Source organism: Crinia signifera, chromosome 5 (assembly GCF_055691185.1).
Source record: "Crinia signifera chromosome 5, ASM5569118v1, whole genome shotgun sequence".
Classification (NCBI taxonomy): domain Eukaryota; kingdom Metazoa; phylum Chordata; class Amphibia; order Anura; family Myobatrachidae; genus Crinia; species Crinia signifera.
Genome location: NC_139221.1, coordinates 220,808,152 through 220,824,502, shown reverse-complemented (window position 1 = coordinate 220,824,502; position 16,351 = coordinate 220,808,152). Strand labels below are relative to the sequence as shown.

General features: G+C 49.3%; 1 protein-coding gene across 1 annotated transcript in view; it reads left to right on the top strand.

Annotated features, from left to right (window-relative positions):
* The first annotated feature begins 12 nt into the window (after positions 1–12).
* The window catches only part of KIF15 (kinesin family member 15), a 78,561-nt gene continuing 62,222 nt past the window's right edge, over positions 13–16,351 (top strand). The window contains exons 1-2 of the mRNA XM_083188562.1: positions 13–197; positions 385–418. Of these exons, the coding sequence (XP_083044688.1) occupies positions 179–197; positions 385–418 (53 nt within the window). The 5' untranslated portion in view covers positions 13–178. The remainder of the gene's footprint in view (positions 198–384; positions 419–16,351) is intronic.

Genomic DNA, 16,351 nt, shown 5'->3' with positions numbered 1-16,351 from the left:
TGGCCCGGTGCTGAGACGTCCCCGCCAGTGGGTGTGGCCGTGTGACAGCGCCTGAGTGTTACCTCTTCGCTAAAGCGCCAAATTTGAAGTTTCCGCCATTTTGGTTTTGGAGTCTGTTTACGGAGCTGACGGGCAAATCCATACGCCGGGAAATAAGGGTCACGGAAGTCCAATAACTATGGCACCGGGCACGAAGGGTACGTGTATGTGTACTGTATGTGTATGCTGTGCGCTGGCACTGTGTGACTGAAGGCTGGTAATGGGGAGACATGCTGATATCTGTAGTGCTTCTGCTGTATATTGTATAATTAGCTGCTCTCTCGTATTATTGTGATTTATTTTGTATTAGCCACAAAATAAAATATATATATATTTTTTTTGTAGGTGACCCAGTTGATGTTTCATCAGGTTTATCAAGGTAAAAAGGATGTGATCTCCTCTCATTGCACAATAACAGTACTGTGTCGGTCTCAGTGCTGTAATCTGCATTAATTTAATGCCTGAATGTTCAGTGTCATTGTCGCACACAAATGGTTGATGGTTTCAGTCTGCGAGTGCATCTGACTGGTTGCTGCTCTGCAATGTAACTGGAAATTATACACTGAGTGATGTGCTGGGAGGTAATGTGATTGGTGCAGATTGTCACTGCTGGAAACTTTGTTTAAATCACAGTAATGCTGAACATTACTGCAATGTTCAAACTTTGAAATTACTCCTGGCATAGTGGTGCATCCAAGAAAACACCACAGCAGAATATCACTGTTGCCAATGGTTCCCTGATTGGTGGTTACAATCAAAAGATTATCAGAATTGTTAATGCACGCTCCTGGGCATCCCATCGCACAGCACATAAAGGCAGGTATTCAATGCTGTGGGCGAGCGGTGACAGTGAGCAGAGCTTCCTGCTCACTGTCCCCACTCACCCTGACAGTATTCAACGCAGCCCCCTCATACGCCAATTCCCCCTCGCTCCATTTTTTGAGTGAGGGGGAATTGGCGTATGCGGCTCCAGAAGCAGCGAGACTCGCGGCTAAATAGAGCGAGTTTCCTGCATTAGCCGCGGGTCTCGCTGTTTTGGGGAATTCTCGCCGTCCTGTGATGGCGAGGATTTCCCCAGAACATTGAATAGAGCGAGTGGCTGGCGCGGGGGTTAAACAGCGAGGATCACTGGTTTTCTGCAATCCTCGCTGTTTAACCCCCTCGCTCGCCGCGGCATTGAATACACCCCATTGTCTGTACAGCTGATGCTTTTTGAACTAGGTCCCGATCACATGGCACGCAAATCTCATGCAAACTGCATGCGGTTTGATCGCATGCAATGCAATCTAGTTCAAAACGCACAGGAATATTGTACCCTGCATGGGCGCGTTTTTTTTTTTTTTTTAAATTGAGTAATATTTTTTAATTTTCAAAACAAAAAAAGACAGACCAAAAGACAATACTTATATAGGCAGTAAAGGTGCAGCATAACAGTAGGCACATTCGGGGTTATGTGGTAACCAGAGTAGGATATATACAGGCATATGGAAAGGTATACACACATGTTACACACCCAAATAGTAGGATGGTTGTCACCGCTGCATAATAAGTATAGGTACACAATCACATAGCTACCCGGAGGCGCCATCCGAGCAGTCAAGCACATAAAAAGTAGAGCGGTATAGACATGGGGACATAACGCATTCAGAACCATAATATACCAAAAATTTGTGAGTCCGTACCCCGGAATAATCAGGTGACAAAAGCACCACTGCCTAGATTAAATAAACCTATTATCCCCAGTAGCATAAATGTAAAAAAGAAAATAAAAAACCTCCCAAAAGGCCCAAAGCAACCCACCCACAGAACCCCCCACCCTGTACTACCCACCCCCAACTTAGGCGTACTTTGTCCCCATAACCTTACCCCCACTAAACCTACACTAACTACGGAAGAAAATAAGTTGGTGGCCTATAGCTGATTAAAGCAGCTACCCTAAGCCCACAGTAAACCGAATTTATCACTCCCACCCTAACCCCCCCCCCATCTACCCAACTACCCCACTATCTATCCCCTCCCACACATACTAACCCACCCAAATAGAGGATATTAAAAGGAGAATTACCAGGGGCATACAGAGCAGGATATATTCAAAGAATGAAGTGGCAAAAGCAATATAATGGGAAGACGGACAGATAACCTGAAATCAAATTGCAGAAATAAAGGTATATGAAAAACAGGTTACTATGTATGACATCAATCTCAGGGTAGTTATCTCCCCCGTCAGAGTATACGGATATAATGCACGGCATATAAATGATATGAAACACCTGGCTACAGAGTAACGGCTAAATCAGCAATTACATGAAAAATAATGCAAAGAACAAGGGTTATGATTGGGTTAAAGGACGGCAAAGGAAACCCCTTTTCTTTTCAGTAATGAACTGCAGAATATTAGTTCGGCCAGTCCTCAAGACCAGTGTGAGCAGGGGGTATGTCGACAGGCTCCTCTCCATCAGGATGGCGTCCACAAAAAACAAAGCAGCAGTTGCCAGGTGGAGCAAAGACCTTTGAGTATAGGCAGGACAATCCTGGGCTAACATCAGCTAGTATAGGACCTCGAGGCAGGGTATTAAAAGGGGCTGTGAATGTGCATGCATATCTCTGAGGGCAAATTTACAGCCACAGGAGATGCAAGGGTCACAGCAGCACAGCACTCAGGAGGGTGAACCACGGACATCTCCACACATGTATCTTGAATACAGGAGGAAGAGGTAGTGTCCCCTTGGGTATCCATTCGTAAAGCAATACGTCTGTCTGCAGAGGCCTCAATTGGCATAGAGGATCTGATAAAGAGGATCCTCCACCTAATAAATGGAGGGGGCAAAGGCGCAGAGACAAACACCCTCAAGAAGAGAAAAACAAATAAATATGGAGACGGCTAGCACGCCTCCAATATTGTACAGGATATGGAGCAAGTCTCTTTGCAGCCTTAGCAGTGCACAGCAGACGGATCCAAACACACCAGGTAACAGCACCGCTAAGGTAAACTCAGAATGTTCAGGCAGGGTTTTTCCAGATATAGGGCGGCACCAGGGGCTGTAAATATGGGAGCATCAATATCCCCTGTAGCGTCTAACGCCACCGCCACAGAGCCGCAAATGAAGGGTGGAAAGATCCAAAATTGCACCCGTCTCCACCGGGTGTGTGCTCGAACAGAAACTCAGACACCGGAATCTTCACCCTCCGGCTGCCTCAGCAGTCACAGCAGAGAGAGCTAGAGGAGTCGCCTCCAGCAAACCGATCACGAAAAACCCCCAGCCGTCACCGCAGCTTAAACGTGAGGGTTCTGAGGAATCCAAAATGGCGCTCAGCACACGGGAGGCCAGAGCCGACACGGGAGCCTTGTAGCCGGTCAGCCAGTAGCTCAGGACCCGCAGGAGATGTTCTTGCATGAGGGGGAGAGAGGAGAGACAGCCAGGGTCCCCGGATCAGGAGGTAAGGACAGGATAAATGCGGAGCTCTGGGAACCCACATCCGCTCACAAGCCAGGCCAAGCCACCATGTATGGGCACTTTTACACACACAGATTAGATTGTAATCTTGCAACAGGGCCCTCTTACCTCCAAGTCTGTCTGTTGTTACCAAGTTTTGTTTTATCACAGTCTACTATTCTAAAGCACAACGAAATCTGCTGCGCTATAAAGGAAACTAAAATAAATATAATGAATGATATATCTAATTTTGGCCCCTCTGAGAGATATTGTTCACAATATCGCCCAGTGGGTATGCTCCAAACGGTACATGCTCCTTAATGGTACACTGTCATTAATGACCCCTCCCCCATATCATCTGTGCATGCAGCTCAATCTGACAACATTATCAGCAACTGCATGTCTGGTGTGTCTCCCAGTGACATCACTGAATGAATTAGTTAAGTGTGTGCGTGCTACATTCTACACCGCTGATATGGTTAACAATAGCTGGACGCAACGAAGCATGGAGAGACACTGAATAAAATATTTTATTATATTTTCATTAAAATTGTCAGCAGGCTCCTGTAATGTGTGGGCATGCTGGCACTTGTTCTCTTAGTGCTGGGATACCTTTGTGAGACCTGTAGTAGCCCTTTAAAGCACAATATTCAGTGGTGGTTTTTACCTATGGGCTGCAAACCCCCCCAGGTAAAATCCATCACTGTAGTGTAGCCAGATGCAGTCTGTGAGACTACACTGGCTTCACTGTGACTGGCAGTGACTTACTGTTGGAAGTCCGACCTGCCAGTCACCCAACCGAGGTCCCTTTGGGAGGTGTTCCCTCCCTCTGGGATGCCTCTTTATGGGCTGCTGAGCAGCAACCCATGAAATACTGGGTCTTTGCATGCACAGTACCTACATCATACTGCACTCGTGCCCTTCACAGTGCCTGTCATCTGTATTATACAGGCGCCGGGACAGTGATTTCTCCTTCATACTTCATGGCAGCCATTACATTGGGTTCATCCCTCTCTCCTCTCCAATTAGACAGGTAGTTTTTTCCCTTAGGATCCAGCCCCTTCCTCTATATAATCTGGCACCTCCCCACAGACCGTAGTCTTTTTCCTGTCTCCTTCTGTCTGTGACAGGTAGTCAGTTAGAGTTAGTTTGTTATTTTTGATATACCCGGTAGGCTGGTTATGCGACCGGAGACCTGGGCAGGCAGGCTGGCGGTGCCTAAGCCTAAAAGTGTGTCCGTGGGCCGGTGGCAAGGACATTGTAAGAACCCATGGCGTCCCTCCCTGCATAGCGCATGTAAGTATCACCTGTTTGCCGCCTCCTGCGTGTTCCAGTGTCCGGGTACAGGCTCCGGCTTCCTTCCTGGGTAGCGCTGAGTCTCCCCGGCAGTCAGGACGGCGTTGGTGACGCGCGCGTCACTTCCGGCGGATGCACGCGGCGTGCGGGTCACGGCCGCGTGCGTTCCAGCTAGGCGGAAGTGCGCGCCGGGTTGGCGCCAGCGGCAGAGAGGGGGACGCTGGCGGCTGCGGCAGCGTGTATTAAAAGGCGCCTGGTCGGTGTTACAGGCGCAAGGCTGTTCGGCTGCAAGAACGTTTTGGTAGCAAGCCAGGATTATTGCCATGGATGATGCCTCTCAGAAGGGGGTTACACCGCCGCCCAGGTAAGTCCTCTTAATGAGGACACGCTGTTACAGCATGCCATGTTTGCAGTCAGGTAGTTAGTATCTTCTTTCTTGTCTTGTAGTGTGCCTTCAGTGCCCAGAAAGAAAGTGGCTAAGACCAAGAATACTAAAATCTGTCCAGGATGCGATAGAGCCTTTGTTGGAGAGACAGTACTATGTTTAGAGTGTCTGACAAAGAAGGATGTTGGGATGAATATATCAGCCCAGTTAGCTGAAATGAGAGACTGGATGAAGAAAAACTTTATCTCCAAAGAGGAGTATGCAGGGAATAAAAGGTCCAGGTCCCAGACTAGCCTTGATAAAGATGACGGTGATGTGTCAGTGCATGATGATGCGGACAAGGAGGAGTCTGGGGGCTCATCAGCTGAGTCAGGCGAAGTATTGGAGGACGAGCGTCTATTTAATGTGGAGTTGGTAGAAGCAGTGCTTAAAAATCTCTATAGGACACTTAACTATAAGCAGCCTGCAAAGTCTGAATTTGACGCATTGTTTGAGGATCGTTCTAAAAAAGGGAGATCTTTTCCAGTACATAAGGTTGTGAAGGATATCCTAGCTAAGGAATGGCAGGGTGTCGACAAGAGAGTGGGGTCGACTAAGAGAATTCAAAAAATGTTTCCCATTGAGGATGAAGAGTTCATTAAGTGGTGTAATATACCTAAAGTCGACGCAGCAGTGTCAGAAGTGACGACTCGTACTACCATTCCTCTTGAGGATGGGGCGTCACTGAAAGACGCAATGGATAAAAAAATGGAGAGTGCTCTAAAGAGACTACATATCTCTGCCTCAGTCTCACTGAAATCAGGGGTGGCCATGGCCTCCCTTTCTCGGGCGCTCAGAATTTGGTGTTCGGCATTGCAGGAAGACATACAGGAAAAGGTTTCCCGTGATCAAATCGGCAAAAGTCTTACCCAGGTGCAGCTGGCAGTGGACTATATGTGTGAGGCCTCCCTAGATGGTCTTGATTTTGCAGCAAAATCCCTGACATCGGGGTTGGTGGCCCGTAGGGCTTTATGGCTTAAATCATGGGCGGCAGATTCCCATTCGAAGAACAAGCTAGCAACATTGCCTTATGAGGGTGCTTTCCTTTTCGGCAGTTGTTTGGATCAGATGATTCAAAGAATGTCAGGCGGTAAATCAGTCCGATTACCACAGGACAGAAGAGGGAGATTTTTCTCATATTCTTCCAGACAAGCGTATAGACAGGCCAAGTCCTACAGGCCAGGCAGGTCTGTCCGGGACAGATACGCGCAAGGGACGTCCAGAGCCTTTTTTCGGCAATACGTCAAGAAAAGAGGCGAAAGTTCGGGAACCACACAGAAACAGTGACGGTGGTCCCATGGTGGAGCAGGCCCAGGTAGCGGGAAGGCTGTTGGGCTTTGCTCGCGTCTGGGAACAAACCGTCCGAGACAGATGGGTTCTGGAGGTAGTCAGGATTGGCTATCACCTAGAGTTCATGTCAAAGCCAAGAATGGCGAAATTTTGTGTTTCAGAGATCCCAGTTTCGAAGATAGAAAGGGAAGCTCTAAATTTAAGTTTAAAGGGACTCATCGCATCAGGAGCAGTGGTGAGAGTCCCGGAGGAAGAGGAAGGAGCCGGTTTTTATTCTCGTCTCTTCATAGTCAGCAAGAGTTCTGGAGGTTACAGAACTATATTAGATTTAAGAAAATTAAACTTGCGCATAAAGAAAAGAAAGTTCCACATGGAGACTACAAAGTCGATCTTAATGGGGTTGAAAAGAAACGATTTTATGGTCTCCATCGACCTAAAAGACGCCTACTTCCATATTCCCATCTCCCCAGACGACAGGAAATATCTGAGATTCTGCATAGGTCACGATCACTTCCAGTTCACCTGTCTGCCCTTCGGCCTCACCTCGTCACCAAGGGTCTTCACCAAAGTTCTGGTGGTCTTGATAGAAGAACTGAGGAAAAGGAAAGTCATGATATGGGCATATCTAGACGATCTGTTGATCGTGGCACCTTCAGAGGAAGAGGTGGTCACAGCAAGAGACTACACCATTCAGTTTCTTCAAGAACACGGGTGGCTGTTAAACTGGGAGAAGAGTTGTCTAGAGCCAACACAGAGTCTCCAGTTTCTGGGAGTATTGGTGGATACCGTGAGGTTTCAAGTGTCCTTGTCCACAAAGAGGTGCGAGAAAATCCAGCAGCTAATCTCAAGAATCTACGAGGAAGATCGGGTACCCCTCAGGTCAGCAATGAGTCTCTTAGGGATGATGGCGTCCACGGTGGACATAATCCCATGGGCCAGATGGAGGATGAGACCTCTCCAGTGGTCCCTTCTAGGTTACTCGAGAAGACTGGTGCCACTAGAAAGAAGGATAAAGATCTCAGAGGCAGCCAAAGAATCCCTAAGATGGTGGGAGGCCGATCAGCTAGTACCAAGAAAATCTTCACTGGCAAGTCCCCGTTACAAGGTGATCACCACAGACGCCAGCGCTACGGGTTGGGGGGCGCATGGTCTGGGCAAGACATGTCAAGGTCAGTGGTCCCGGCACGAGTCAGAGTTCTCCTCCAATCACAGAGAGCTAAGGGCCGTGTGGAAGGCAATAGAATTCTTCAGCGAAGACGTCCGAGGGGCGCACTTGCGCATTTTTTCGGACAACGCCACTACCGTCTCCTATGTCAACAGACAAGGAGGTACACGGAGTCACGGGCTCTTAGAAGAGGTGCGAAACATCATGTGCTGGTCCGAGGAAAACCTGTTGTCCATATCAGCGCTCCATGTGCTGGGGGAAGACAATCAGCTCGCAGACTATCTGAGCCGCACAAGCGTGGTGCCTGGCGAGTGGGAGCTGAAGGACTCAGTGTTTCAGGAAATAGTAGAGCAATTCGGTCAACCAGAGGTGGACCTCATGGCTTCAGCAGTCAACAAGAAGTTGCCACAGTTCTACTCACGGTACCCGGCTTGGGGGTCGAGCGGAGTGGACGCCCTATCGCAGAGTTGGGAGTTTCACCTGGGGTATGTGTTCCCTCCAATTTCCCTCATTCACAGGACATTGTGGAAAGTCAGAACGGAGGGGGTCCAAGTCATAGCTATCCTTCCCTACTGGCCCAGGAGGGCTTGGTTCCCCATGTTAGAGAGTATGGCGATTGCGGGTCCAGTGTGTCACACGCAGCCGCGGCGGTGCGCGGCGGGCATATTACTCACCCGTTCGCGCCCGCCGTCGGCTAGCGTGTAGTGGTCTCCGGGTCAGCGGCAGCGGGCAGCGGCAGTCTGGTGGGCAGCAGGCAGCGTGGGACGCTGACAGGTGTAGCAGAGTGTGCTGTAATGGTGCCGGGAGGCCGGCGTCGCCATCTTGGTTAAGGGCAAATAGCAGATTGGCCCAGGTCTGAGGTTTCCGCCCCTACTGACCTGACAGCCAATGGCAGCCGCCCTCTTGGGATATAGGGGATCTGCCTAGGGCTGTTCAGTGTCAGTACAAAGAGTCTCCCGAGGCGTTCACAGCTCCCAGCTGACTCCGGCTCTCTGACTCACCTCTCCTGACCTTGGTGCCTTGCTCGTGCTCTGTGGCTGGTCTAGGTTACTGCTTAACCCCATCGCTGCCAGGCCTCTCCACAGTCTGGCCTCTTCCTGTATCCCTGAGCTTCCTGGCCTAGCTCTTCAAGTCTCCTGCTTCCAAGCAATTCTGCAATCCTCATTTCATCATTTATCTTCTTCCAGTCTTCAAGGATCCTTCATTTACCATCAAGTACATTCTCTTTCCGGATCCTCTTATTCTTCAAGACCCCTGCCTGTCGTCCTGTGCTCTTGAACTGTCATTATTCAAATGAACTTTCTTCTTCTAAAAGTGCCTTGCTGGCTCAAGTATTATTTACCACTAACTGCCACTTAAAGAAAGTATTCAAGTGTGTATTGTTTCCATTGATGAATTCTATTATTAAACCTGCACGATTTAATCCTTCCTCCTCTGGTCCGCCTCCGGTTGCTACACACCACACGACTTCATCCAGCCCTTCAGTTGTGACAGTTTGTACTGACACGATGGAGTCGGGTGTTGAACAGGCTTCCATAGCGGACGTCTTTCAAAGCATCGTGGCTCGTCTTGAACAAGTGGAAACTACCCAACGCCAAGTGGCTCAGTTTCTTCAGGCCTTGTCCCCGCCCCAGGCGGCTCCCTCAGTGTCGGTGGCTCCCGCACCAGTGATTCCAGTTCCTGTTTCCACACCAGGATCCGTAGTTCCTCATCACATGCAACTGCCAACTCCCAGCAAGTTTGATGGTTCACCAAAGGGATGCCGTGGGTTCCTGAACCAATGCGATGTTCATTTCACCCTGCAGTCGTCTCACTTCCCAACCTCCAAGGCAAAGGTGGCATATATTGTGTCTCTCCTGGCAGGGTCAGCTCTGGACTGGGTGTCCCCTCTCTGGGAACACTCTGACCCCCTGCTCAATGACTATGAAGCTTTCATTACCTCTTTCCGTCGCATCTTCGACGAACCTGGCAGAGTGGCTTCTGCCGCCACTGAAATCCTGAGGATTCGCCAGGGTAGCCGATCTGTGGGACAGTATGTTGTGCAGTTCCAGACCCTGTCCTCTGAATTAAAATGGAACGAAGAGGCTCTCGTCTCCGCCTTCTGGAATGGGCTGGCAGGTCGTATCAAGGATGAATTAGCTACTCGTGACTTTCCTGCTACCTTGGCCGAGCTCATCTCCCTGTGCAACAAAGTAGATCTACGGATGCAGGAGCGCCAACTAGAGAGAAACCGCTCCGATCGCCTCCGCCCTCGCTTTACCACCAATGTTGTTCCCGTTCCTAGATCAGGTTCTTCCACAACTACACCTCCTGATGAACCCATGCAGATCAATCGCTCTCGGCTCTCCTTGGAAGAAAAGTCCCGTAGACGACGGGAGAATCTTTGCATGTACTGCGGTTCTTCCGCCCATTTGCTGTCCTCTTGTCCATTGCGTCCGGGAAACGGACGCTCCTAACCTCCCAGAGGGAGGCCCGGTTAGGAGTTCTGCTTTCATCTCCCTCCTCAACTGTTTCCACCATTCCAGTTACCCTTGTGTGTCCTCAAGGGAAAATCAAAGTCCAGGCCCTATTGGATTCCGGAGCGGCAGGAAATTTTCTTTCTTCTTCCTTCGTCTTTCAACACTCCTTGACAGTACAACCCTTGGTCCATCCCCTGGTTCTCACTGCAGTGGATGGGAGTCGTATTTGTAGTGGGCAAATCACCCTTCAAACCAATCCAGTGACAGTGCTAGTCGGTGCTTTACATCAAGAGACTCTAGAGTTTTTAGTCCTTCCTCAGTCATCACACCAGATGGTCCTGGGCCTACCATGGCTCGCTAAACACAATCCTCATATTGATTGGACCAGCATGGAGATCAAAGCATGGGGTACGAACTGTCTAACCACTTGCATGCCTCGTATCCTTCCACTCAATCAAATTAATCCTCAAGAAGGAGGTCCCAGTCTTCCAGCTTCACCCGTGTCTATACCCACACCATACCATTCTTTTTCTGATGTATTCAGCAAGGGAGGTGCCGATACTCTGCCACCTCATCGTCCTTGGGACTGTCCGATAGAGCTGATACCCGGGAAGTTCCCACCGCGGGGCCGTATCTACCCCTTATCTCTACCCGAGACCAAGGCTATGTCTGACTACATTCGTGAGAACTTGAATAAAGGCTTCATTCGTCCATCCACTTCGCCAGCTGGAGCGGGGTTTTTCTTCGTAAAAAAGAAAGATGGAACTCTCCGGCCATGTATAGACTATAGGGGCCTAAACGATATCACTGTCAAGAACCGCTACCCATTACCCCTCATCACCGAACTCTTCGATAAGATCAGAGGGGCTTCTATTTTTACCAAACTGGATCTGAGAGGAGCATACAACTTGATCCGAATTCGTTCCGGTGACGAGTGGAAAACGGCTTTCAACACCCGAGATGGCCACTACGAATACCTGGTGATGCCATTTGGTCTTTGCAATGCCCCGGCCGTCTTCCAACAGTTTGTAAACGACATATTTCGGGACTTACTGTATCATTCCATCGTGGTGTATCTCGATGATATCCTCATCTTCTCCCCTAACCTCCATCTCCATCGTCAAACCGTCTCTGAGGTCCTGCGGCGTCTACGCCAAAATCAATTATTCTGCAAGCTAGACAAGTGCGTTTTCGAGGTCACTTCCATTCCATTCCTTGGCCACATCCTCACCAGCACCGGGATAGAGATGGACCCAGAGAAAGTAAGAGCCATCCTAGACTGGACAGCGCCTACCACACTCAAAGGCATCCAGAGGTTCCTGGGCTTCTCAAATTATTATCGTCGCTTCATCCGGGACTTCTCCACCCTTGCTGCACCCCTTACTGCTCTAACCCGTAAGGGAGTAGATCCAAGTCAGTGGCCACCCGAAGCCTCTCTAGCCTTCCAACAACTAAAGAATGCGTTTGTCTCCGCTCCAATCCTTCTTCAGCCAAATCTCGACAAACCCTTCATTCTCGAGGTGGACGCATCCTCAGAGGGAGTCGGGGCAATCTTGTCGCAGAAAGGGGAGGACCAGGAACTTCACCCTTGTGCCTTCTACTCCAAGAAGTTTCTTCCAGCAGAGAAGAATTACCCCATTGGGGAGCAAGAGTTACTGGCAGTCAAGTCAGCGTTGGAGGAGTGGCGGTACCTCCTGGAGGGGGCACGACATAAGATCACTGTATACTCTGACCATAAGAATCTCTCTTTTCTCAAGCACGCCCAATGCCTTACTGCTCGTCAAGCCCGCTGGGCCATGTTCTTCGAACGATTTGATTTCCAGATCAGATTCAGACCCGGGTCGATGAATGCCAAGGCCGATGCTCTTTCACGCTCTTTCGAGACTCCAGCAGACCTTGAGACTCCTCCTCGACCAATCCTCGATCCTCTGGTTTTTGCTCAAGTTACGGTCCAACCTTCACCTCCTCCGGGCAAAACCTTTGTTCCCCTCAATCTTCGCAAGAGAGTGCTGTCCTGGGCACACGCTTCCCGTTTCTCAGGACATACTGGTGCACAGAAGACCCTAATGTTTCTATTACGTTCATATTGGTGGCCCACCATTCGTCGAGATGTAACCAGCTTTGTCGCCTCCTGTGTAAAGTGCGCCCAGCATAAGTCCTCCAGAACGTCTCCTGCCGGTCCTCTTCTACCTCTAGCCATACCCACAGAACCATGGTCCCACTTGTCTATGGACTTTATCTGCGAACTTCCTCCCTCCAAAGGGCATACGGTAATCTGGGTGGTAGTTGACCGGTTCTCAAAAATGGTGCACTTCTTCCCATTGAAAGGCCTCCCATCCGCTCCAGTTTTGGCTCAGCTCTTCATTTCCACAATCTTCAAACTCCATGGGTTGCCCAAAGAGATTATATCTGACCGTGGAGTGCAGTTTGTTGCAAAGTTTTGGAGGGCCCTCTGTTCCGCTGTACAAGTCAAACTCAAGTTCTCCACCGCTTTCCACCCACAAACCAACGGGCAGACGGAACGCGTCAACCAAGACTTGGAAGCCTTCATTCGCTTATTCGTCTCTTCTTCACAAGACGACTGGGTAGACCTTCTGCCTTGGGCGGAATATGCGCACAATAACTCTTATCATTCATCCTCCGGCACCACTCCCTTTTTTACTGTTTTTGGCAAACATCCCCGATCTCCAGATTTCTCAGACTTATCTTCTTCCGATGTTCCTGCAGCTGCTGCTTCCTTACAACGGTTTGCGAAAATCTGGTCAGACGTTCATACAGCTCTCCTCAAAGCATCCGCTCGATACAAAAGGATGGCGGACAGGAAAAGAAGAGCGGCTCCCAAATTGAAGGTTGGAGATCGAGTGTGGCTGTCTACCCGCCACATACGCCTTCGGTTACCATCTATGAAGCTGGCTCCCCGGTTCATCGGGCCATTCCCAATTACTCAAGTTATTAACCCTGTCGCCTACAGACTACAGCTTCCTTCTTCCCTGAAGATCTCAAATTCTTTTCATGTGTCTCTTCTAAAGCCCTTGAGATTGAACTTATATCAGAAGAAGGTGCCCAAACCGCCCAAGATTGGCTCAGAGAAAGAGACAGAGTTCGAGGTGAGGCGCATCATCGACTCACGTTGTCGCAATGCCCATCTGCAGTATCTGGTAGAATGGCTTGGATTCGGTCCTGAAGAGAACTCCTGGGTTGATGCTGCAGATCTTCATGCTCCCCGTCTGGTGAGGCAATTCTTCCAAAGGAACCCACACAAGGTGCGTAGGTGCCCTGGGGTCACCCAGAAAAGGGGGGGTACTGTCACACGCAGCCGCGGCGGTGCGCGGCGGGCATATTACTCACCCGTTCGCGCCCGCCGTCGGCTAGCGTGTAGTGGTCTCCGGGTCAGCGGCAGCGGGCAGCGGCAGTCTGGTGGGCAGCAGGCAGCGTGGGACGCTGACAGGTGTAGCAGAGTGTGCTGTAATGGTGCCGGGAGGCCGGCGTCGCCATCTTGGTTAAGGGCAAATAGCAGATTGGCCCAGGTCTGAGGTTTCTGCCCCTACTGACCTGACAGCCAATGGCAGCCGCCCTCTTGGGATATAGGGGATCTGCCTAGGGCTGTTCAGTGTCAGTACAAAGAGTCTCCCGAGGCGTTCACAGCTCCCAGCTGACTCCGGCTCTCTGACTCACCTCTCCTGACCTTGGTGCCTTGCTCGTGCTCTGTGGCTGGTCTAGGTTACTGCTTAACCCCATCGCTGCCAGGCCTCTCCACAGTCTGGCCTCTTCCTGTATCCCTGAGCTTCCTGGCCTAGCTCTTCAAGTCTCCTGCTTCCAAGCAATTCTGCAATCCTCATTTCATCATTTATCTTCTTCCAGTCTTCAAGGATCCTTCATTTACCATCAAGTACATTCTCTTTCCGGATCCTCTTATTCTTCAAGACCCCTGCCTGTCGTCCTGTGCTCTTGAACTGTCATTATTCAAATGAACTTTCTTCTTCTAAAAGTGCCTTGCTGGCTCAAGTATTATTTAACACTAACTGCCACTTAAAGAAAGTATTCAAGTGTGTATTGTTTCCATTGATGAATTCTATTATTAAACCTGCACGATTTAATCCTTCCTCCTCTGGTCCGCCTCCGGTTGCTACACACCACACGACTTCATCCAGCCCTTCAGTTGTGACACAGTGTTTCTTCCAGTGACTCAGGATCTGCTCAAGCAGGGCCCAGTTTATTGCCTAGAGCCTCACAGATTGAATTTAGCGGCCTGGAAATTGAAAGGCGGCAACTAAAAGACAAGAATTTATCCCCAGAAGTCATTGAAGTACTTCTCCAAGCGAGAAAGAAGGTATCGTCAGAGATCTATTACAGAATATGGCGGGTGTTCGCAAATTGGTCCAAGGGCAAGTTCACCTTTCCTAAAGCAAACATTCCTCAAGTGTTACAGTTTCTTTGTGATGGGCTTAACAAAGGGCTGTCGGCTTCAACACTCAAGGTCCAGATTTCGGCGCTGAGTGCGCTGCTAGACAAGAAACTAGCAGAACATAGCTTAGTTAAAAGGTTTTGTCAGGCTCTCAAGAAGATCCGGCCTAGAGTTAGGTCAATAATCCCCCAGTGGGATCTTAATTTGGTTTTGAATGGACTAATGGAGGCTCCGTTTGAGCCATTGGACAGAGCGAAGTTAAAGTTTCTAACATGGAAGATGTTATTTTTAGTTGCAATAACTTCAGCAAAAAGAGTGGGAGAGATTCATGCTCTGTGCATCAAAGAACAGTATTTTAAGATTTTCCCGGATCGGGTAGTGCTGAGGACGAGGCCGGCCTTTCTACCCAAGGTGGTTTCCTCAGTTAATTTAAGTCAAGAAATAGTTTTGCCTTGTTTTTTCCAAAATCCTCTGACGAAGAAAGAGGAAAAATTGCATACCCTAGATGTCTTGAGAGCTATCAAGATTTATCTACACAGGACGGCGGGGTTCAGGAAATCAGAAGCATTATTCGTGATTCCCCAGGGGGCAAAGAAAGGATTGGCTCCATCAAAGCAATCAATGTCAAGGTGGCTAAAGGAAGTAATTGCATTTACTTACAAGAAGGTGGGTCGTGAAGTTCCTGAGGGCATTAAGGCTCACTCGACAAGGGCAATGGCGGTTTCTTGGGCGAGAGAGGCCAAAGTTTCGGCTAAAGAAATTTGTCAAGCAGCCACCTGGTCTTCCTTGCATACCTTCTCTAAGCATTATGCATTGGATGTCGCGGGCTCAAGCTTTGGAAGTGAAGTTCTTAGACAAGTCTTGGCTTGAGGTATAGTATAACCCACCCTACTGCTTTGGTACATCCCAATGTAATGGCTGCCATGAAGTATGAAGGAGAAAGCAAGGATTATACTCACGATAATACCTTTTCTTCGGAATACTTCATGGCAGCCCAAAAGTTTGTTGGCCCTCCCTGTTTGTGTTTTTTCCCTAGGATCAGGACGGAGACAGTCAAAGACTACGGTCTGTGGGGAGGTGCCAGATTATATAGAGGAAGGGGCTGGATCCTAAGGGAAAAAACTACCTGTCTAATTGGAGAGGAGAGAGGGATGAACCCAATGTAATGGCTGCCATGAAGTATTCCGAAGAAAAGGTATTATCGTGAGTATAATCCTTGCTTTTCCTGTAATGGGCTGCCGAAGCAGCCCATAGAAGCTGGCCGCGTGCGCATACAGAGGTCGGTACTGTGCATGTGCCAGTCCCAGAGCCTGTCATCATACTGCAGGCGGGGGAGGGGTGCTGTCATCGCGTCAAGCTGCAGCCCCCCTCCTCCCATAAGGTACGAGCCACCACTGACACTATTAGCATGGCATGAGTCCGCACAATCATCGCCAGATGCATAACCTTGGGTCTCTGGGTGTTGTGTGGGAAGGGGACCCCATTTTATGTTTTGGGACCCACTTTCCGAGTAAATCCATCCCTGTGCTGACCAGTTTAGGACTGGTTAATTTTATGGCACAAGTACCCAATGCGGTGTATCCCCAAGGTGATTCAGCCTGGAGGTAGTTCTACCTAGTTTATTTTTTTTTTTTATTATTTCCTTACTTTCATGCACATGTTTAATTGTTATGGTAACGCGAGTCAGTGTGGTTTGGGATGTGTGACACTGATGGGTTTTGTTTGGTTTTGCTAATGCTTTATTCATGACAAAAGTGCCCTATGTGCTGTGCCCATAATAGCTGGCATTTTTGCAGCACACTGGCACCTGTAGTCACAGCCCTTGTGTTTCCACTGCCC